This window comes from Pithys albifrons, chromosome 9 (assembly GCF_047495875.1).
Source record: "Pithys albifrons albifrons isolate INPA30051 chromosome 9, PitAlb_v1, whole genome shotgun sequence".
In the NCBI taxonomy this organism is placed as follows: domain Eukaryota; kingdom Metazoa; phylum Chordata; class Aves; order Passeriformes; family Thamnophilidae; genus Pithys; species Pithys albifrons.
The window spans coordinates 37521419-37545116 of record NC_092466.1 but is presented as its reverse complement, the minus strand read 5'-3'; the positions used below and the strand labels follow the sequence as shown (position 1 = coordinate 37545116).

At 51.0% G+C, this 23698-nt stretch overlaps 1 protein-coding gene across 4 annotated transcripts in view; it reads left to right on the top strand.

Moving 5' to 3' along the window:
• Nucleotides 1-23698, top strand: part of PRKG1 (protein kinase cGMP-dependent 1) — a 341078-nt gene that overhangs the window by 234012 nt on the left and 83368 nt on the right. For all 4 annotated transcript variants that reach the window (XM_071563624.1, XM_071563623.1, XM_071563622.1 and 1 more), the window contains 3 exons: nucleotides 4643-4706; nucleotides 14352-14429; nucleotides 17595-17689. In XM_071563624.1, the coding sequence (XP_071419725.1) occupies nucleotides 4643-4706; nucleotides 14352-14429; nucleotides 17595-17689 (237 nt within the window). The remainder of the gene's footprint in view (nucleotides 1-4642; nucleotides 4707-14351; nucleotides 14430-17594; nucleotides 17690-23698) is intronic.

Here is a 23698-nt window from a genome sequence, read left to right as displayed (position 1 = left end):
CTGCTGCTGTCTGTGAGGCCAGATGAGCATCCATGAACAGCCTTCAGAAGTTTGGGCAGCACATCTTGGAAGGCATTTAGGAAGTGAACAGTTGCCTTTGTGTTGGGCTGAGAGAGGAAGAGCCACAATCCCTGCAGAGTTTGTGTGAGTGTCAGAAGATAAATGTCCTGTCACAGTGTTGGCATCTCTGCCACCAGGAGCTTTCTGGGCTGCAATCAAGCCCTTGGGCCACAGCCAGCATTGCTTGGAAGCCCTGACTGGTTTTGTACCAAGGGATGGATCACCAGGAGGAATCCAAGTGTTGCTGATGGGGGATGTGGCTTCTCCCTGGGGGTTGAGCACGTCCTCAAGATGGAACCCAACCCTTCCCACCTCCTGTGGGTTTGGGCACATCTTTGTCTCTCTATCAGGACAGAGGCCAGGCTGGGTGTTGTGGCCCAGCTGTTTGCCCTGAGTTTGGCAGCTGCTGTTGGGCACCTTGAGCTCCCTGGAGAAGGTGTCACAGTTCCCCGTGGTGGCCTCAGTGGGCACAGGGACTGCCACCCCCTGCACCGTGTGCCGTGGTTGAGCAGGGGGGAACACAGCCAGGAGAAGGCATTTCTACTCACCAGCAGGGGCTTCTCCTTCTCTTTCCCTGGCAGAGCCCAGGGGGCCTCTGGGCATGGAGGCTGGAGATGCTCCTTATGCTGTTCCTTGGAGATCAGGGAGGCTGGAGATGCTCCTTATGCTGTTCCTTGGAGATCAGGGAGGCTGGAGATGCTCCTCATGCTGTTCCTTGGAGATCAGGGAGGCTGGAGATGCTCCTTATGCTGTTTCTTGGAGGGCAGGGAGGCTGGAGATGCTCCTCATCCTGTCCTTGGAGGGCAGGGAGGCTGGAGATGCTCCTTATGCTGTTCCTTGGAGATCAGGGAGGCTGGAGATGCTCCTCATGCTGTTCCTTGGAGATCAGGGAGGCTGGAGATGCTCCTTATGCTGTTTCTTGGAGGGCAGGGAGGCTGGAGATGCTCCTCATCCTGTCCTTGGAGGGCAGGGAGGCTGGAGATGCTCCTTATGCTGTTCCTTGGAGATCAGGGAGGCTGGAGATGCTCCTCATGCTGTTCCTTGGAGATCAGGGAGGCTGGAGATGCTCCTTATGCTGTTCCTTGGAGATCAGGGAGGCTGGAGATGCTCCTTATGCTGTTTCTTGGAGATCAGGGAGGCTGAAGATGCTCCCTATGCTGTTCCTTGGAGGGCAGGGAGGCTGGAGATGCTCCTCATCCTGTCCTTGGAGATCAGGGAGGCTGAAGATGCTCCTCATCCTGTCCTTGGAGGGCAGGGAGGCTGAAGATGCTCCCTATGCTGTTCCTTGGAGATCAGGGAGGCTGGAGATGCTCCTCATGCTGTTCCTTGGAGATCAGGGAGGCTGGAGATGCTCCTCATCCTGTCCTTGGAGGGCAGGGAGGCTGGAGATGCTCCTCATCCTGTCCTTGGAGGGCAGGGAGGCTGGAGATGCTCCTTATGCTGTTCCATGAGGTGTGTTCAGTGCAGACGGAGAAGCTGCTCCTCATTTTCTGGGCTAAGAGGGCAGGGCTGTGGGCAGTGTGGGCACCCCGCCTGGTGGGCACTGGGGAGGGCGGGATGGACAAGCTGCCTGTGCCTGTTCTGCAGCAGAACCAGGGGATCCTTAAGGCTGGAGAAAACCTCCAGGATGGTGGGGTGGAGTCCAAACTTTGCCACAGCTCCTGGTGGAGGGGGAGCTGGTCTGGGGAAGGAGCAGCCACTGAAACCCCTCCCATGTGGTGCAGGGAGGGAGGAGAGTCCTGAGCTTGGCAGTTCATGGAGAACCTTCAGGGTCAGAGCCCAGAATGTCTTCTTCCAGCTGGAGCCTGTGTTGCTGTGCAGAGGGAGGGACATGGGTGTTCTAAAACCTTCATCCTTGGTGGGTTTGAAGAACTTGTTGGGCCAAGTGTGGCTGTGCTTGATGCTGCTTTGTGAGGCAGAGGAGTCACCTCTGGCCGAGCTGGAGCTGCATCTGCTGTGGATCCTCTCACCAGGAATGATCAACCCTCGAGGGCTGAGGGTTTGCTTTGCTCTGGGTTCAGCTTTGACACAAACCTCACACACTTGTAGCAAATGAAACACAATTTTTCCCACCTCTTGCTGTGCTGATCAGAGATTTCCTTGGAGTTTTGTGTTCCCCTTTCCTCCCTAAGGTGTTTTCCCACTTGGAGCAATTTGCAGCTCAGCTGTTTTGCTCCAAGGTCTCCCTCCAGAGCTGAGGCTCCATTTCCCTTTGAGTGCAACTACCCACATGGAAATAAACTTCCAAACACTCCTGTTTTTATGAATTTCTTTCAATAATGCAGGGGGGAAATGAAGGAGCTCTTGAATATTTTATTATTAGTAATCAAGGATCCATTTAATGTTGTTCTGCAGAGAGCAGAGGGATGTTTTTATTGACCTGGAGAATCAAATCCTCTCAGAGCTTTTCTTTTGAGTCTCAAATATTTGGCTGCATTGTCACTTCTGGCTCTTCAGAAGGACTTCGGCCCATCATAATCCATGATATTTAGGGTGTGATTCCATTATATTTATGGTGTAATTCCATGATATTAATGGTGTCATTCCATGATTCTAATGCTGTAATTCCATTACATTAATGCTTTGATTTCATTATATTAATGCTGTGATTCCATGATATTTATGGTATAATTCCATGATATTAGTGCTGTGATTCTATGGTGTTAATGCTGTGATTCCATGATATTAATGCTGTAATTCCATGATATTAGTGCTGTAATTCCATGATATTAGTGCTGTAATTCCATGATATTAGTGCTGTAATTCCATGATATGGTGGAGCAGAGTTTGTTGTCTCACCAAGCTGATTTTCCCATGACCTGCTCTGTTGCTGAATTCAAGTTGTTCTCTCCCCTCAGAGCTGTTTTCCTGGGGTTTATGGATTTGCTCCCTCCTGGATGTCTCCCACTGCCCCCCTGGTTTGCACAGGCAGAATTATGCCTCAAACCCTCCCCATGGTGCATCCTCCCCATCTGGGAGTGTGAGGGTGTAAAATCTGTCCCCTTGCCCAGGGCTGTCACCTTCTCCCATCACTTTATTCCTCATTTGGGAATGCTGAGATTTTAATTATAATTCCCTTCCAGTTGTGTCTGTTTGCTGTTGTTGTCTTGTGGCCCTGGTGTTTTCCAGTGACAAAAGTGCACTCCCTAAGGATAAAAAAGGATGATGTTGGGAGCAGAAATGGGGATGGTTTTCTGCATTTTTTGGCCGGCTCTGCCTTGTTATCCTGAATTAGATTTAGTTTTTTTTCAATGAAATGAAGGCAAATAGAATAATTCAGGTTGGAAAAAACCTTTCGGGTCCTTCATTCCAGGGGTTCCCTCAGCTCTTCCAAGCCTTGAGCACTCCCAGGGCTGGGGCAGCCACAGCCCCCCCTGGACAATGGTGTGTTTTGGGGTTTAGTTGCCCCTCAGTGGCTCCCTTGGCACCTCATCCCCCACTTTCCTGGAGCTCTAGGAAGGTCCATCTGATGTTGGGGAGACAGGACTGTGTTCCCACCACGGAATGGGGCCTGAGACAGCAACTCTTGAGCAGCAGCTCTTGGGGACAGCCTTGGCAGAGCCATAAACCCCTAACCCTGGCCCAGCCCAGGCTGGGGGTTCCTGGAGCTGCACTCATAATTAGCCCAGGGGGAACAAGTGTGTTAATTAAAGCAGTGCTGCTTTTTCTGCCCCTGGAGCCAACCTGGTGTCTGTGTCTCCTTCAGCACCCTTGGGAATACTGAGGAATACCAGGTTTTTAGGGAAAACAGGGAATGAGGAACCAGGGATTGCAGTCACAGGCTGGTTGAGGTTGGGAACGGACATCTGGAGATGATCTGGTCCAGCCCTACTGTGGAGGCTGCTGGTTGCTCAGGATCATGTCCATGTGGCTTTTGTCTCCAAGGAGGAGAACTCCACAGCCTTGCAGGGTGGGCTGGGAGGTGGTGGAGGCACAGCTTCAAGGGCAGGAGATTTGGAGACCCAATTCCATGCTCCAGACGCAGTTACACCCCAGCCTTGTGGCCCTTGGGTCACTGTGCCCAACCAGCATGTCCAGCCTGGCCTGCTGCTCTTTGCTGAGGGAAATGCTGCCAAAACAGTGGGAAGGTTGCTTTTTTTGGCAATGAGTTTGGATATAAAGCCACTGGGAAAGCCTTCGGTGATCTCTGGAGTGGCTGGATGGGGTTTGTTGCTGCCCCATGCCCTTTGCAGCTCCGTGCTCCACGTTTCCAACACCTCCATGTGCTTCCCACCTTTGCCCTGGTTAGAGCTGAATCTTCTCTGCCCTCTTTTAATGTTCTACCTCCTTCCTGGTTTTCAGGAGAAACTGTGCCCAGTCACAGACGTGGCTGAGCAGGTTTGTGGAGCAGGTGAACTCCAGGCCATCCTGGAGGGATCCTTGGTCATTCCCGGCTTTGTGGGAGGTTCTCCAGAGGGTCTCCCATCACCACCAAACACACCTTGGCTGCCAGAAGGGGGTCAGAGTTCCATGAGGTGCTGCTTTTCTTGCTCAGCCCCAGAGGAGGAGGGTGGAATATCTCTGGAGGAGGGAGGACAGATGTCAAGGGGCTCCATTAATCCTGGTTTCTCTTGTGTTGCAGCGTTCCCACCTTCCAGAGCCTTCCTGAGGAGATTCTCAGCAAGCTTGCAGATGTCCTGGAAGAGGTAAGTGCTTGGAATGTGGAGATTTAATGAGTTCAGAACCTTCCAGTGGCAAAATCCAGGCTCTTTTGTTCCCCAAAGAGCAGCTTCCCTGTTTTGCTCCCACTTCTGGTTGACTTTTCCAGCACACTGAGATGAAGGGAGGAAGTGTTTGAAAAATGAATTTTGTTTGGAAGAGAAATTATATATTTTTAATTGAAATTTTATCCAATTGGGGAGCAAAACAAACACTTCCTGCAGTGATTAGAAGGGAAAGGACCTTTTCCAGCCCCTGGTTCAGTTTTGGGGAAAAGAGGAGAATGTGAGAACAGCATCTCCTTCCAAATTTGATGGGACACTGAAGTTAGAGGGCAGTTTAAAGGAGGTGTCATGGAAAAGGTGCTCCAGGAAGAGTTACAGCAAAGAGGGGGGTGGTTTGGATGGAGTTGGGCTTTGCCTGCCTGAGGTCTCAGTGGGGTCAGGCTTTAAATAAACCTCTGCTTAGAACAGAACCAAAGAAACCACCCACAAACCACCGCCAAGAAAAAAGCCCCCAAAGGTGGGGTGGGAAGCCCTGGAGCTGCTCTGCAGGAGCTCTTGGCTGCTGATGTTGCTCTGAGTCCTTCTTCAGAGTGTTGTCCCTCCCCTGCCTTGTTCTTCAGGGCACAGATAAATTGTGCAGCCCCAACAGCCCCATGTTTGTCACCCAGGATGGATAATTGTGACATCAGAAGGATGTGCAGCTGCTGGAATGAATCCAGAGGAGGGCCAGGAGATGCTCCAGGGATGGAGCCCCTCTGGAGCCAGTCTGGGAGATCGGGGGGGCTCACCTGGAGAAGAGAAGGCTCCAGGGACATCTGAGAGCCCCTGGCAGGGCCTGAAGGGGCTCCAGGAGAGCTGGAGAGGGACTGGGGACAAGGGATGGAGGGACAGGACACAGGGAATGGCTTCCCAGTGTCAGAGGGCAGGGACAGATGGGATATTGGGAAGGAATCCTTCCCTGGGAGGGTGGACAGGCCCTGACACAGGTTGGGCAGAGAAGCTGTGGCTGCCCCATCCCTGGGAGTATCCAAGGCCAGGTTGGACAGGGCTTGGAGCACCCTGGGCTGGTGGGAGGTGTCCCTGCTCATGGCAGGAGGTAGGATGGGATGATGTTTAAAGTCCCTCCCAACCCAACCATCTGTACTCCTGGAGGGTTTTGTTCCCTGTTTTTCAGCTCCCTCTCAAGCAGCACCATCCTCTCCAGCTCCTGGCTCTGTCCCCCTCCCTTAGACCTCCCTTCCTCATCCATAAACCCCTCAGTGGGTGGGAAAAACCCCTCCAGCAGTGATGTGGTCACCAGCAGGACATGTGGTAAAGCTGCATCCTGGACCAGCTCAACTGGACAGAAAAATCCTTCCCCAAATGCTGCTTCAATTCTGTATTTCCCTTTATGAAATCATTATTATAATCTTTGGGTGGGGGATGTTCAAGCTCTGGGTGTAGGTCACTGCTAAGGTGGTCATTTTTGAAGCTGCCCCACTTGATGAAGGTTCTGAAGGTGTTTGGGTTTAAATGTTTGCTCTTTCCAGGCTGCTCTGCCCTGTCTGGGAGTTATTTTTGTGCTTTCTGTAAGAGGATTCTTCAGCCAACCTGTCACAGCTGTGAAAGGAAGGAGAAAAAAACCAAACAGGTTTTTTTTGTAGATAATCTTTAGATATTTTCCAGGGTTTCCTGGATATGAAAAGAAAGGATTTAAGTAAATCCATAATTTATGTGCACTGGCAGATTTGCAGGCTGTGGGAGCACACAGGGTGGATGTGGATGTTTTTAGAGCACCTGGGACAAAAGAGAGGTCACAGGAGGCCCAAGTGCTCTGCTCTTCTCTTTCTTGTAATAATGGATCTCTGCACCTCCCTGGGCTGCAGGTGGGTCTCTGCATCTACCTGGGCTGCAGGTGGGTCTCTGCACCTCCCTGGGCTGCAGGTGGGTCTCTGCACCTCCCTGGGCTGCAGGTGGGTCTCTGAGCCCTGATGGCCCTCCCTGGGCTGCAGGTGGGTCTCTGCACGTCCCTGGGCTGCAGGTGGGTCTCTGAGCCCTGATGGCCCTCCCTGGGCTGCAGGTGGGTCTCTGCACCTCCCTGGGCTGCAGGTGGGTCTCTGCATCTCCCTGGGCTGCAGGTGGGTCTCTGCACCCTGATGGCCCTCCCTGGGCTGCAGGTTGGTCTCTGCACCTCCCTGGGCTGCAGGTGGGTCTCTGCACCCTGATGGCCCTCCCTGGGCTGCAGGTGGGTCTCTGCACCTCCCTGGGCTGCAGGTGGGTCTCTGCACCCTGATGGCCCTCCCTGGGCTGCAGGTGGGTCTCTGCACCCTGATGGCCCTCCCTGGGCTGCAGGTGGGTCTCTGCACCCTGATGGCCCTCCCTGGGCTGCAGGTGGGTCTCTGCACCTCCCTGGGCTGCAGGTGGGTCTCTGCACCCTGATGGCCCTCCCTGGGCTGCAGGTGGGTCTCTGCACCCTGATGGCCCTCCCTGGGCTGTAGGTGGGTCTCTGCACCTCCCTGGGCTGCAGGTGGGTCTCTGCACCCTGATGGCCCTCCCTGGGCTGCAGGTGGGTCTCTGCACCTCCCTGGGCTGCAGGTGGGTCTCTGCACCCTGATGGCCCTCCCTGGGCTGCAGGGAAGCTTCTGGGAGCTTCTCAGAGAATCCTGCCCTGTATCCCCCCTGCCACCAAAGCCTGGCCACAGGAAGCCAACACAACCCACACCTCTGAAAGGCCCTACAGGAACATCTGCAGCACTCCTGGTTCTCCTGCATGGGGGAGCTCAGGCCTGCTTGGCATGGAGCGTCTCCAAAGCTTGATATCTGAATCCAAAATGAGCTTTGCTGCCAGCCTGGGCACTGCCAGCCACTCAGTGATTATGGGATGGATCTCCCTGTTGAGGAGGGACCTGCTTTGTGCTCAGGGCTGTGCTGGATTCTCCAGTGGAGGCCTGGAAGGAGTGGGGGGGGTGTCTCCATCTCCTCCTGGGAGGTCATTTTGCCAACGATTTCCCAAATTCCCTGGTCCTCACTGACCTCCCACTCGTTACATACATACAAAGGTTAATTTTGGTGCCAGTGAACCCAAGAAACCAACCCCAGCCTTGAGCTCACTTGACAATCCTTGGTGATTTGCAGAATTTGGAGAAATTAATTGTTTCTAACTCAGCTCCTTTTATCTGTGAGGTGCAGACAATCCAATTTTATCTGTAAAGGCAAAAAATTATACACAATTAGCAATTATATTAAGGAAGAACCCAAATTAATTAATAAGTTGGTGAGTGTCTTCCCTTTGATCCCAACTTCTTCCCGCTGGCGTTTCCCATGGCATTGCCCACAGTGACACCTGCTGGCATCTGGGACAAGGCTGCACTGCAGGTCCTCAACAGAAAGGGGCCAATTAGGGGCAAGAATGATGAGAACTGTCAGTGTGGTGGTGGAGAGACACCTGTGACCACCCAGGAGTGGCCACCAAGCTTGGAGTGCCCTGGACGTGGGGCTGGGAGAGACACCTGTGACCACCCAGGAGTGGCCACCAAGCTTGGAGTGCCCTGGACGTGGGGCTGGGAGTCCTCCTGCCCCAGCTGGAGCTCCTCCAGCAATGGGCATAGTTGGTAAAGCCCAGCTTGGTGCCAGGCAGGGATCAAACACTGAGATGGGGAGATGCTCCTCCCTTCCCAGGCTTTGGTGGCTGCTCAAAATAGGAGTGTGGGTTTTTTCAGGGAGTTTATTTTCTCGGAAAACAACCTTGTTGAACATCCAGTTACAGGTCCTGGGGATCTGTTTGAACCAACTTCTGCTCTCCCACTCCTGGTGTGGTGTTTGCAATGTCTGAGGTTTAACAGCAGGAATTGAAAGTTGTCCTTCTGATGGCACAGGGCCATTTCCCCCTTAATCCATGGAATAGCAGGCACTGGATTTGGGAAAATACAAACCCCCGAGGCTGAGCCACTGGAGGGAGGGAGAAACTGAGGTTCTCCTGTCCTTCTGGCTGTCCACCAGGAGAGGTGGGACATGGCATTAATGTGGCTGTGCCCAGCTTCATGGTGCCCAGGTTCCTCCTGTCCTTCTGGCTGCCCACCAGGAGAGGTGGGACATGGCATTAATGTGGCTGTGCCCAGCTTCATGGTGCCCAGGTTCCTCCTGTCCTTCTCTGCCCACCAGGAGAGGTGGGACATGGCTGTGCCCAGCTTTATGGTGCTGCTGTGCCAGGCTTTCCCTTGGCACTGTGGGATGGGGTTTATATCCATGAGGGTCCTGTCCTTCTGAGAGGTGGGACATGGCATTAATGTGGCTGTGCCCAGCTTCATGGTGCTGTGCCAGGCTTTCCCTTGGGCAATTGGTTTTTCCTTGTGGGATTGGTTTTATATCCACGAGGTTCTCCTGTCCTTCTGGCTGCCCACCAGGAGAGGTGGCACCTGGCTGTGCCCAGCTTTATGGCACTGCTGTGCCAGGCTTGGCACTCTGGGGTTGGGTTTATACCCATGGGGATGGGTGATGCCACCTCCACTGTGGTCAGACTGGATTCTCTGCCCCCACCTTTGCAATCCACGTGGTCCTTTCCCAGATCCCTCCCAGAGAAAGCCCCAAAAGGTGGAATTTGGAGTTCCAAAAAGGGGAAAGGTGTCCCAAAATGTTCTTCCTGGCAACTTGGGGCTGCATAAACCTGTTTTGACAGCAATAAATGAATATTAACATTAAAATCCCACTGATTTCTGTGCTTTGGGGAGGTTATTTTGCATTTCTGTTGGTTGTGATCCAAATTTTTGGAGTTCTGTTGCCAAGGAGATGGTTCCAACCAGGGTGAGGGGCTCAAGGCAGCTCCTCCTTCCATGGGGAAAAGTTGTTGTTGCTGCTTAAAATAGTAAAAGATTTTGGGTGTTCCCATTTCTCTCACTGCTTTCATATATTCCAGGCAAACATTTGGTCTTGGTTGCTCCACTGGGATTCACTTCCCAAAATCCACTGGGAGTAGAGGCCGAGTTTGTGTCATGGAGGTTGATAAAACTGATATTTTTCCCCCTTTTTTGCAGTTTATGAGAGAACTCAAGGGAAAAAGGAGAATATTTTCTGGCAACAGCCCAAATCCCTGGGGATGCAAAGGGGGGGGGGAGCTGTGGGAGTGTTAAATTAATTCATCTGCTGCAGCAACAACCAGAAGTGGTTGGCACCTCCAGGAGACCCTTCAAGGTGGTGCCAGACTGGGAGCAATTGGTGAATTCAGGTGTTGGAACCCGAGACATCACCTGTTCCAGTACAACTCTGTAGGGCTTGGCAAAACCAAGTGCTTGGCAGGATTTTGCTCCCCACAGAGATGATTTCTAAGGATAATTTGAAGTGCATTTGCACATGGAATTGAGGAGTCCCCTCTTTGCTTGAGACCCCCAAAAGGAAATGCCTCTCATTGCAGGTGACTTGAAGAGTGGCTGAATATATTCAATTAATAGGGTTATTTTTTTATTCCTCCTGAGAGGTTGGGAAATTACTTTTGGCTCCTCATGGCAGTGCCAAAAATTTGTCTGAATAAGCACCCAAAATTTGGAAGGAATGAAGAAAATCCCATGAAACAAATGTGCTGGTTGGAGTCATGTCCTTCCAGTTTTGCTCTTGCAAGGCATTTATTGCCATTCCAGGGGCTGTGGAACTGCCCTTGGGGTTTATGGAGGAAAACTGGAATTCCATTAGACAGAGGAAAAACCAAAGGATTCGAGAGCATTTCGATGAAATTCTATTTTCAGTGAAATTTAGTTGAAAACCCACCTAGCTGAGCTGCTGGTGTTTGTGGAGAGCTGTTTTCTGGTGTGATGCTGCTCCTGGTTGGATCCCCTCCATTTTCCTTTGTGTCCATGTTCCAAGGAGGCTGGAAATGTCACAGCAGTGGGTGGCTCAGGGGCAGATTTCAATCCTAAAGGAGCTTATGCTCAAAATGAAATGTGTCTCACTGGCCTTGGGCACACAAACTCTTCCCATTTCTAAGTGTCAATTTGATTTTTTTATCCCTCCTCAGACACATCATCAACCCCAGGAACTTGCTCTGTAAATTAAAAAAATTATTGTTTTTATTTTTGCTGAATTTCACCGCTTGTTAGTTTTTAGTCATATGAGGGAATACCCCGGGTATCCTTTTCCTAATTATTAAGCCCTGTCCCTCCAGGCCCTTGGAAATGGTCTCTCTCCATCTTTCCTGTAGTCCCTTCAGGTGCTGGTCACCTTCATCATCTGCTTGCCCATCCCTGTGCTCCATAATTATCCTTCTGGATAATTAAAGGCCCGAGTTGACCCTCACTTCTCTTTTAATGTCCCACTTGTTCAGCTCTAGTGAAGCTGCTGGTGTTGAGCCATCCTGAGTGTCAAAAATGAGGGATAATTAAGGAGACCACACCAGGACCATCCCCTGGCTGTTCCAAGGAGCAGGACAACCAGGGAAGCAAATCTCCATCATTCCTGAGGAATTCAGCACAAAAGACCAATAGTGACCTGCTTGGGGTTGCAGCATTTTCAGCAAATAAATATATTGTTACAAGATTTTGTTTTCTTAGCATTGGTGCCTCATTTCAGACTGGAAAGGATGGTTAAGGCAGCAAGGCCAGGACAGGAGAAATAAATCTCTTGAAAACTTCTTCTCTTTGGAGTTTGCTGGTGGTTCTGTGGACATTTTTTACGGCACCAGCAAAGTGACATATTTAGATTGGTCTTAATTTCGTGACTCCACCTTGGATGGGGTGGGTTAGAAGCACTGGCATCAACCCCCCTGGCTAATGTGGTGGCTCCAGGGAACCAAACTCCTCCTTTCAAAGCCACCTTTGTGTCTCTGCTCCCCTCAGGTGGCCTCGGGTGCCTCAGCTCATGTGGGTTATGTGGCATTCCCAAAGGTTTTCCACCTTTTCCCAGACATTCTCAGTACAAACCCAGCATCCAGCTGGAGGGAGGGTGGTGTTTCCTGCACTTCAGCTCTGGGGGTGGTGTCCAGCAGGGAGGTTTCTCCACCAAGGCCAAGCCAACGCTGGGTTGGACCTTCACAGTTGGCAACTGACCCAAGAAGGACCAAAGTCCTCACCCGCTGTGGGTGTGTGGGGTAGCAAAGCTCCTGCTGTGCCTGTGGGGTGGGTGGGCTGTGCCCTGGTGTCCCCTGGAGCTCTGGGGAGCAGGGCTGGAGGGAATTCCCTGCACAGTTGGCTTGTCTGGGAGGGATGGATGGAGGTGGTGGCTGAGGACACCCGAAGGGGTGGCACGTGAGCTCTTGTATCAATGGGAGGGTTTGGGTTTGAGGAGCACAGTGAGTCAACAAAGCAGGTAGGGACAAAGCTTGGTGGCCCTTGGCCAGCTGGTGCCTCCCTGTTCCTGATTGTCCCTGTTCAGGAAGAGTGGGACTCATAAAGCCCCATTACCCCACAGGAGAACTTCAATCCGTGGGGTGTTTCTCCCCCCAGGGCTGGGGTGGCACCTCCCCCCAGGGCTGGGGTGGCACTTTGGCACCCTGGGTGGGCCGAGGAATTCCATAAAGTGGGATCTTTGCCCTTTTTAGGGCATAATTCCCCCCAGGAGATGCTCTGTTGCTTCTTCTGGGGGATACACATGGAGACTTATCCATGTCTTGCCCCATCAAACCTGCTGAGTAAGCATTTCCCCCCCCCCTTGGGGCTGGGTGTTTTCCACAGTTTTAAGTAAAATTGGTAATAGAAAAAAAGGGAGGGAAAATATATTTTTATAGAACTTGCTGTTTCTGGACAACACCAGAGATCTCCACAAGAGGCCCTTGATGGACCTCATGGAGGGACTCACAAGGGAGGAGGAGCTTCACTTGTGTTCACTGAGGTTGGAGATGTTGTCTGGGGAAGGATTCCAGCTCTCTGCATGGTCCTCTTCTGTTCAACCTAAAGATCTGAGGGCCTTTAGAGATTGGATGGAAATCTGTCTCTGCCATGGAAACTGCTTCAGGGTTTGGTTTGGGGTTTGTAAGGAATTTTATTTCAGTTACATCTAAAAGGGAAATGCTAATTTAGAGTGATGGTAACAGTGAATCTGGACTTCTGGATTCCTGGATTTCAGTGTGTCCCATGAATGTAGAAGTTTTCCTGCTGGTTTTCCAGGTCTAGCCCAGAAATTGGGTTGCATTTTGTTGTTTCATTCCATTCAAAAGCCACAGATTTACTCCCTAATCCATGAAAAACTCTGTTTAAACCCATTCCCTCCAGCCTTCCAAATGCTGCATTACCATTTATAAGTCAGATAATGAAACCAAAGCCAAAAATGTGAAAGAAAGAATTAAAACTCTAATTAGAGTCTCTTCAGTGTGTCATTTCAGATGGGCCAAAAAACCCAGCAGAAAACACAAGACACTTATTTTTATTGGATCACTTATTTTTTTAGGAATATTGGAGCACTTAATCTCAGATTTCTCCTCTTCCCTTGGGTTGCCTCCTGCATCCCCACAGCCCCCACTGCTGAGGGTGCAGCCCCTTACTGGTTTAAACTGGGAAATGGTTTATTCTGCAGGGAAAAGGGCTCATTCCAGAGGTGACAAAGCAGCTCCCACCCCACAGAGAAGCCCCTGAAGGGCCCAGTGGTGCTTCATCGACCCCAACCTCCTTAGCATGACAAACACTCTGAACTTTGCAGCATTTATAATTCATCAACACTGAGCCTTGATTTGCCAAAGCTGATAAAAGATACATTTGTGGCCCTGCTGAGCGTTCCCAGCAGTGACTCCTTGGCTTTCTCAGGGCCCTTCCCTGGAGCTCTGCCTTGCCCGGACTTTGCTGCCAAACTGGCACCTCCAGCCTGAACTTATACCCTCCTTCCCTGCCCCTGCAAGCACAAGTCCTTGTAACTCTGAGCTTTGCTCACCCTTGGCTGGATTTCTCCAGCCTTCCTTGGCTTTTCTCCACTGGAGTTTTCCCTGTTCCATTTTGCCACTGGGTTGATACATCCTTTAGGATCAGAAGATCTGATGGTCTTTGCTGAGGCTTCAAACAACACCTGAGCCACAGCTTGGGGTTTTGAGGGGGTTAAATAGGAATGGAGAGACTTTATTTAGAAAATATTAGAAGGAAAATATGAGGAAATGTGGGTTTTTTGGTGATGTATAAATGCAAGTTGCCGTAGGTGGGGTGAGCCAAGGGATGAGGTGTCCTGAAGTTCAGATAAGCTGTGAGAGGAGTTTAGCAAGGAACAATCCACAAAATAAGGCAAAAAAGGGCAGATTAAACCACTGTACTAACAGGAGAAGAGCAACAATTATTTGTTGACTAAAGCCCTTACTAGCAGAGCTGGGAAACCACCAAACCCCTCCAAAAAAGAGAAGAAAAAAAAGAATCCTTGTTTGAACACACTTATTATTGCAGTTTGGGTCGTGGACCACATTCCCTGATGGAAATTCCTGTCTTGTTGATGTATTAAAGATGGATTCAGGCTGTGAGGAGAATTCCTCTGGGCAAAAGCTGGCACTGGCACAGCCTGGAGAAAAATGGGCAAGCCAGGAACTGTTCCAGTTTCATCATTCCATCCCTTGGCACGGGATGATGGTTAAATGTGGGGCTGGGATGAGGTTGGTCCAGGGTGATGTTCTCCTGCAACTGCCCAGGGAGCTGCTGGACAATCAGCTCTGGGTGGGTTTGTTCACCTCCCTGTGGTTTTGTGCCCTCCTTGCAGACACACTACGAGAGTGGGGAGTACATCATCCGCCAGGGAGCCCGAGGGGACACCTTCTTCATCATCAGCAAGGGCAAGGTGAGTGTCCGCCCCAGCTGGTGGGGCTGGTGAGCTCCTCAGGCCCAGCCCCAGCCTCTCCCTCTCCTCCCCGAGGCACAAAGGCTGCAACACTTGGCATTTAATCCACTTCCTGGCACTGCATCTGAGGGGAGGAGTGGCCTGGAGGGGGAAAAAATTGATGTCCTGCTGGTTTGCTAATGGAGGACAACTCAGGGTCAAAAACAATTGTGGAGCCTCTCGTGAGTGAGCAGAAAATTCCATTTATACCCTGCAATGCACAACCATTTCTTTGCTAAGGATCTCTCTTACAAGGCTTCATTCTTCCAGGCTTCATTCCCATGGCTACCCCTTCTCAGTTTCCCCAAATTAAATAATGGGATGCCAGGGATGTCCAAGCTCTCTCCGTTGGGAAGGGAGAAGGTCTAAGTTTCTGTTCTGCTGCTCACAGGGAAAATGTGCTTTTTTACCTCTTTCCCCATCAAATCCTACTTGGATTTCATAGAAGGAAGATTTTGTTTTCCTTTCATTCAACAGATTTTTGCTATTTTTTTTAGCCAGCCTAAATCCTGTCACTCTTGAGAACCACTTGGCTTCTTTCCACGGAGCAGGATGGATGTGGAGTCCTCTCCCAAGGCAGTTGCCAGCTGGTTTTCCCCCATCATCTCCCACTCCCTGGCCCTGGGAGCCCCTCTGCAGCAGAAAGGGGAAAATGGGCTTTCTCAGGTGAATGAGAATGTCATGGATAAGTCCTGACTGAAGATGGTCATGGCCTGCAGAAATCCAGACCTGGGGCTTTGGTGCCCTTTTGCTTCCTCCCACTCAGAAATGATATTTCCTCTTCTCCCAGAATATCCTTTTTTTAGCCCTTTTTTAGTGGACACATCAATGGCGTGCTGGGTCTCCCTGCCATGCTGGGGGTTTAAAGCCATGTTGGCCAGTCTGTTGGAGACCACCAGGATTTGCTCCACTTGGTCAGGTGGGTCCCATCCCTTCCTGGCAGTCCATCCCAGAATGGTTTGGGGTGGAAGGGACCTTAAAGCCCATCCAGTGCCACCCCTGCCATGGGCAGGGACACCTCCCACCAGCCCAGGTGGCTCCAAGCCCTGTCCAGCCTGGCCTTGGACACTCCCAGGGATGGGGCAGCCAAATCTTCTCTGCCCAACCTGTGCCAGGGCCTGCCCACCCTCCCAGGGAAGGATTCCTTCCCACTATCCCATCTGTCCTTGCCCTCTGGCAGTGGGAAGCCATTCCCCTTGTTCTGTCCCTCCATCCCTTGTCCCCAGTCCCTCTCCAGCTCTCCTGGAGCCCCTTCAGGCCCTGAAAGGAGCTCTCAGGTCTCCCTGGAGTGATGGTCATGGAATGGGTTGGGTTGGAAGGGTCCTTATAGACCATCTCATCCCACCCCCTGCCATGGGCAGGGACACCTCCCACCAGCCCAGGTGGCTCCAAGCCCTGTCCAACCTGGCCTTGGACACTTCCAAGGATGGGGCAGCCACTTCCCAATTGCTTCCCAATATTCCCTCTGGCAGTGGGAAGCCATTCCCCTTTTCCTGTCCCTCCAGATCCTTGTCCAAAGTCCCTCTCCAGCCTTCTGGTACCTTTGGGTGCTGGAATTCTGCCCTAGGGTTTCCCCAGAGCTTTCTCTTCTCCAGGCTGAAGGGAGCAAGAGGACTTGTTCCATTCCCAAGCCCAGAACTCATCCCAGGAATATTTGGAACAATTTCTGCTCTGGCTTCTTTGGGTCCCTCCTCCACTGATGGTTCTTTTAGAAGCAAGATCTTTCCCCTTTTTCTCCATCAGCTCCATCCACCCCACTTGACCCCAGCCCTGAGCTCATTTAGTTTATTTATTTGAGTGAGGAGAAGTCAAAAGTGGGTTCCAAACCCCCCAAGGGCAGGAATCTGGATGGAAATGTCTCCTTGTCTTCTTGTGAAGTGCTGCTGCTCCATCCCTTGCCTTTATCCAGAGGCAACCTGTGCTGTGCTGGGCCATTTTCCACCACTTGCCCTTTAAAAGTCATGGTGTGGCACCACTTTGGTCTGGACATGAGGGTTCCTCACCAGGGACTGTTCCAAGGGCTCTGAGCAATGTGGAAATCCTGCAACACTCATCTCTTGGAATTCCATGGATCCATGGAATTCATGGAGAAGGAGCTTGGATCTGCATGGGAGTTCCTTTTGTTTGCCCACATTCCCTGCCCTCACCTGCTCTTGGGTGGGTCAGTGCAGGTGTTTGGTGCTGTGATGCAGCCTGAGGGCTCATTGATGACTCTTGGGCCACCCTTTGAAGAACTGGGAGAAGGTGTGACTCTAAGAGTGAAAGGACACTGGAATGTCTCTGAATGCACCAGGATGTGTCTGACATCCCTCAGTCTGGCCTTGGGACTTGGCATGCCCTGATTCAAAGGAGGAGCAGATGAGAGGGGGCTCATCCCAGTTAAAGTTTGGCCATCTCAGGCTTTGGGAGTGCCTGTCCCTCCCCACTGCCCACAGACAGAGGCTGCACAGCTCAGTTCAGAGGTGGGAGAGGGGATTCCCACCATGCTCTGGTGGCCGTGGGTCTCCAGTGGGGACAGAGTTCGCGTTCCATCAGCAATATCTGCTTTTCTCTTTCACTGCCAAAATAAAAAAAAATAATTAAAAATAAGATGGTAATTCCCTTTAAACTCCAATGAAAACCCTTGATTTTTGCTCCAGCTCAGAGTTCCCCCTCTCAGAACTGGAGAGCCTGGGGAAGCCAGAGGCACCTTTCACCCTGCAGTCTCCAAAGTGTTCCGTTTTGGTTGTGTGTAAACGTAAATGATTTTTATTGTTCTCTTCCTTTCCGTGAGCTGAGGAGCTCCAGGAATCCCATGGAACAAAGCTAAGGGAAGCCTGGGCCATTCTGGAATCTTCTTTCTGCTGCTGACTTGTGCAGACAGTCCCATGTTTAGAGTTCAAAACATTCACAAACCCCAAAGTGATGAGTTCTTGCAAGAGCAGGAGGTCCCTTTGTGGAAAAGAATTTCTCATGCCCTTGGGTGGAAGGGAAGAGTGCAGGACTCTGGAGAACAATTCCCAGAGGACACGGAGACACCAGAGCTTTTCCTGAAAGGTCCAGGAGATGCCAAGCTCCTCCCTGAACAGCCAGGTATGGTTTGTTGGTGATTTTTCTGAATCTCATGGGGTTTTGGCTTCCCCCCAGGTGAATGTCACTCGGGAGGACTCGCCCAGCGACGACCCCGTGTTCCTGCGCACCCTGGGCAAGGGGGACTGGTTTGGAGAGAAAGCCCTGCAAGGGTAAGTGCTCCTCAGGGCACAATTCCTGCCTGTGCTGAGTTTCCAAGTGTGCTGGTTTAAAGGTAAAGCAGCAGGAGAAACAAACCCACCACGAGTGAGATTATGAGTCAGAGTTACAATTTAATAACAATATTACAATAAATGCAGTGGCACAAAGAGAAATTGGGTTTAACCCCCAACCCCAGCAGTGTAACCCACCCCCTGGGGCACAAACACAGGGGGGTTTGGTGGCCCCTGTGCTGAGCCCCACGTGGTTTCCCTGAGTCCAAAGGAAAAGGAAGGGACAAACCTGTTGGTGCAGATGATGGCACAGTCTGGTGGAGAGTGGGGGGCTCCTCCTGTCCAGGGTCTGCTCCTCCTCTGGATCCCATGAGTGGTCCCAGAAGTCCCCAAACCCCCAGATTGTCTCCCCTGAGGTGCAGGTGGGAGCCCCCAGTGCCTCCCCCAGGGCAGGGAGTTCCACACTGGGGGATCTGACTCTGGCAGTCAGGGGGAATTTTGGAATGGTTGCTGGTCCATGGGCAGAGCTGAGCCCTCAGGTGGGTGTGGAGGTGCCAAGGAGTCCCTGCAGGGCAGTTCTCCCAGCTCCTCTGCCAGGCTTCTTTCCCAGCCAGCTCCCAGCCTGAGGGCTCAGCTGTGCCCTGGGCAGCTGCTGCCAATGGGCCATTGGGAACACTTGCTGGGCAATGGCCCAGAGGGTTTGGAATGCCCAGCTTTGGTCACCCCCACACAGGGATAAGCTGGTCCCACCTGCTGAGCTGGGACACCAAGGGTTCCTGCAGAGCTGGAGTGGGTTTACCCTTTTGGAATTGCTGTGTGTGGGCAGAAGGCCCTCGGGGGGGGAATGGGGTTCATTCTGCAGCAGAGCAGCCAAATGTGGATCTTCCTTGGCTTGGAGGCATCAAAACTAGTTTATCCTTTGGTGTCTTTCCCCACCATGCAAGGGAAAGTCAAAATTCTTGGGTTTTTGCATCTCTGGAGTGTTGTTGGTGTGTGTGAGAGCAGAATGGTGCCCATCCTGGTGGGGTGGCAGCTGGTCATGGTGGGATTTAAATTCTCTTGGCTGTGTTTATGTGGTTTGGTTCAGGTGGGGGTTTGTGGGGAGTGACCTGTTTGATCTAAAGAAGAAAAGCTGTAAATCCACACTGCACAGGTGATTGTTTCCAAAATAGCCTCATTTTCCAGAGGAAGGAATAGGAATGAAAGCAGGAATTTGGGACACTCCAACTTCCTGGACAACCATCCCATCCTGGGCACTGTGGGAAGGAGCTGGTTTTGTGCTAACATGTCCAACCCATTCTGTGTCCACCTTCTCCCAAAGAGAAGGTGGAAGAAGATTTGAAGCCCAAGTTTCAAGTCCCTTCCTGAAGATGTGTCCAAGACAAATCCTGAGTCTCACCCCTGTGATTCTGTACCTTAATTACAAGGTAATATGATTATTAAACAAATCATTACATCCTTACAACACTCCAGTGCCAGGAGCCCCCCCTGGATGGGAATTTCTCAGCATTTTTAAATACAGTGTCTTAACTAATGGTCAGACTGAGACTGGTTAATTTGCACCACTTGTCTGCATATATTAGAATATTCAATATATATAAAAGCTTTGATTTTCTGAAGCTAAATGGAAAGTTAATAATTGAGAGTGGCAAAAGCATAATCCTGCCATGACCTGAAAGTGTCCTCAAGTTGGACCTGCTCCAGTGGAAAGTGTCCCTGGCCACGGCTTGAAGGTCCCTTCCAACCCAAACCATTCCCTGTTTCTAAGTAATGCTGAGGTCCTGGTAAAGTTTTAAAAAGATGAAAAAGAAAATATACTGAAAATTGACTTCCCATTTCCCTTGCCCTTCTTCATCCTCTTTCCCTTCCCCTCCTCTTTCCCTTCCCCTTCTTAATTTTTCCGTTTCATTTATTTTATTTTTACTCCTTTCTTTTTCTCTCAGTTCCCTTTTATTTCATGTTCTGAGGTGGCTGTTCAGGCTGATCTTCCCCTCCCAGTCAAAGAGGACGTTTTTCCAACTCCTTCTGTCAAACGTTGCCTGTACTTTTATTTATTTCATTTATTTGACATGCCCAAATTTCTGCTTCTTCCAACTCACCTGTTGGGACTTTCAAAGCACTTAATAGGCCAAATCCTTTTTCAGTGTCCTTGGGATGAACTTCCCATCAAATATAAGCAATATTTCATCTTACCAACCCCTTCTTTGCCATCCCAAGTGTCTACTAAACCCTTCCCATCTGCTTCCCCATTGCCCTAATTGCCTGGAATTTGCCCTAATTGCCCTAATTGTCTGGAATTTTCCAGGGAAAAGAGAGTGGAATGGAGGAGTGGAGATATTTATTGCTCTGTGGCATAAGGGTGTCACACAGGTGGATATATTTCATCTCAGGGTGGCCTTTCCACATATTTATATTTCCAGATCTCTATCTGGATCTATAGATAAAAGATGGATATATGGATATCCTCTGGGATAATATGTCATTGAATGGCTAATTTTTCCTTCTGTTGCACTCCCTGTGCTTGGGCAAGAGGCATCCAATCAGCAAAGAGTGCTGGGGAGCAGCAGAGTCGGGGGGTGAGGAAACAGATGGAATCTGTGATGAGAAAGGGCTGGAAAAATGGGCTGGCCTGGTCATGGCTGGCAGAAGGGATGTGGGTCCTCTCCTGGAGTGACTCCTCCTGGCTTGGAGCTGTTCCTTGCTCATCTGCCACGATGCAGAGAGATCCACTGCTCCCATTTCAGCCCAGTTTGGGAGAGGAAAGGAGGCAAAGGCGGCTCAAAGCAGCCACAGGGTGGGAATGCTCCCCAGGAGAACATGGTTCTCCATCCAGGAGCCCTGTGGGGATGAAGGTGTCCCCAGAGTGTCCTGATGGTCACTATAAAATTCCAGCAGTGCTTCAAGTGTTGAAACACATGAGAATGAGCAAAGCAACCAAAGAAGACCTTCTGAACTTTGGAAAGCATTTTGGGAAGCATTTTTATCACCCTTGTTGGTAAATTATTGGGTTTTCCATAAGCCCAGGGTGTTTTGCAGCCCTTCTGCCCAACACCCTCCATGTGTGTGTGGAGCTCCTGTGCTGTGGGTGCCACCCAAGGCCTCCAAGGAGCTGCTGGAATGGTTTGAGTCCTTTGTCTCAGCTGCTCTCCACTCTCCCTGCAAGCACTGGCAGGTCTGGGAAGCTGTTCCAGCCATGGTGGCTGCATTTCCCGCCCTCTCCCCTTCCCTGCCCAGGGACTCAGGTGGCAGTCAGCAGTGCCAGCTGGTGGGTTTGGATCCACCTCCCTGAGGCACAGGGAGCTTTCAAAGGGTTTGGAAAAGCTGGTGGCAAAGGCCTGAAACCAAACCCTCCCAGGGGCCTTGGGAGAGCTCCGAGCCTGGACAGCTGGAGGAGAGGAGGGAGAGTGACACCAAGGTGGGATCACCATCTGGTTCCTGCAGGGATGGCTTCCTGCCATCAGGCATCTGGCTCAGAAGGGGGACCTTGGAGCTGATGGATGTCCTGAGGGCCCCCTGTGGCAGAAGGGACATGCCAGGCTTGGAAAATGTCTCCCTGTTTGGGTGTCCAGGTCTCCAAGCCCTTGGACAAGGTGTCACTCAAGCACAGATGGAGCTGGTTTATGATGCTGCTGGTGCAAAGCACATCATGAAATCCTCCTCAGGACCATTGGAATTGGTTGGATTGTATTTTAACAAGCACACCTTGTTCTCTGAGGTAGTTGGTTCCCTTTCTCCAAGGAACAGGGTGAGAGGGAAGGGCCTCAAGCTGTGCCAGGGGAGGTTCAGGTTGGACATTAGGAGGAATTTCTGTGCTGAAAGGTTGTAAAGCATTGGAAGGGGCTGCCCAGGGGAGTGGGGAAGTCACCACAAAACCATGATCCTGACATGGTCTGGGAGTGTCCAAGGCCAGGCTGGACAAGGCTTGGAGCACCCTGGGCTGGTGGGAGGTGTCCCTGCCCATGGCAGGGGTGGCACTGGGTGGGCTTTGAGGTCCCTTCCCACCCAAACCCCTCTGGGATTCTGTGATGATTTCTATGATTCTGTGCCTTCAGTCTGTGCCTTGTTGAGCTGTGGCAGCTTCAGCCACCCCAAATATCAAGAAACAAGGTGGAGAGGACCTAGAAGGGCAGAGCAAGATCCTTCCTGAGAGGGCCACGTTGCCTTTGGAAGGTACTTTACCCTTTTCCAACAGGAATGAATTATTATTCTTGACTCTCCTCTTCAATAAGAATCCCAACTGGGCTGCACCAAAGGTCCACCTGCCCTGTCAGCCTCTCCTACAGCACCCAGCTCTGCCTGCTGAAGGGCATCCTGCCAGCTTTGATCATTCATGCCCCTTGCTGGCTGTTCCAGGACTTTCTGAACATGCACAAGCAGTTTTAAAATGGGCTTTTATCTCCTCCTGCACTCTGGAAACTGGACACTAATTGCCACAGAAGGCTGTGGATTTAATGAGGCTCATCTGGGGGTTGTTTGGCTGGGCCATCTGCTCCTTGGGGCGATGCCTCCTCACCCTCAGATGTGCCAGTGACATCTTGATTTGCAGAGAGCGGCAGAGTCTGAGATTCCAGACGTGGCCCCGAGCCATGGGAAGCCAAAGGATCATTTTTCTTTGCCATCCCCACAGTTTCCACCATCTCAAATGAGTTTGTGAGTTCTCTGAAGCTCTGGAAGGTGTCCCTGGGACTGGGAGTAGATGATCTTTAAGATCCTTTCCAACTCAAAGCATTCTGGGATTCTCTGAACTCAGCCCTACTTTCTTTTAACAACCACCACACTTTTCCTGTAAAATACTCTTTATATATTAAAAGTCTTAGAATTTTAATATACATTATATATTAATTATTATTATATGTTTATATGCGATTATTATTTATTTTTATATAAATATTATATCTGTAAAGCATTATATTTATATAAAGGTTTGGAACTCAAGCTCAGCAGCTGCAGTTTAACTCTGTGTTCTGACAAACAGCTCAGCCCAGAATTTGAGGGCTTTTATTCATTTCTGTGCAAAAAGTAACATCTCAGTCCAGCAGGTGCTGGGGAACCTTCCCAGGGAGCTGTGCAGCTTTTCAGGTTTGCTCCACATGGCAACTTCCACCAGAACTTCTCCTCTAGGTTTGCCCAGGCCCAGAGTTTCCTTAGGACCAGCCCAACACAGCAGGAAAACAATTCCCAATTCCCACCCAGAGAGGCTCCTCATTCAGGTGGGCACTTCAGAGCCTCTCACAGGGTTGGGCTGATGAACTGGGGGTTCCAGCAGCCTGATGTCCTCCACTGGTCAATACCTTGCTTGCAGATCTCTTGGCTTTAAGGGCAATTAACTTAGCACTGAGGTGCAGTTTGATGGCACAATAATGCTGAACCAAACCCACACCAGTGGGAAAAACAAATAGCAGAATCCATCCCAGAATGGTTTGGGTTGGAAGGGACCTCAAAGCCCATCCAGTGCCACCTCTGCCATGGGCAGGGACACCTCCCACCAGCCCAGGGTGCTCCAAGCCCTGTCCAACCTGGCCTGGGACACTCCCAGGGCTGGGGCAGCCACAGCTTCTCTGCCCAACCTGTGCCAGGGCCTGCCCACCCTCCCAGGGCAGGATTCCTTCCCACTATCCCATCTGTCCCTGCCCTCTGGCAGTAGGAAGCCATTCCCTGTGTCCTGTCCCTCCATCCCTTGGAAATGGTCTCTCTCCATCTTTCCTGTTGGCCCCTCCAGGCCCTGCAAGGCCACAGTTGGGTCCCCCCAAAGCTTCTCCTCTCCAGGCTAAACAATCCCAGCTCTTCCAGCCTTTCAAGATCTGCCTTTAATTTTTTTTTAATCCGTCGAAAAACTTCTTGGAGGTAAAATAACCATTAGGAGACAAAGGTCCCTTCCAGCCCAACCCATTCTAGGATTCCAAAATCAAAATTTTCCTCCTCTTGTAACAAGAAGACCGTGGATAACAGTTTGCTCCTGTTCCTATGAGGGAGTTACACTCAGAGCCAATTTGGTGACTCAGATGTGTT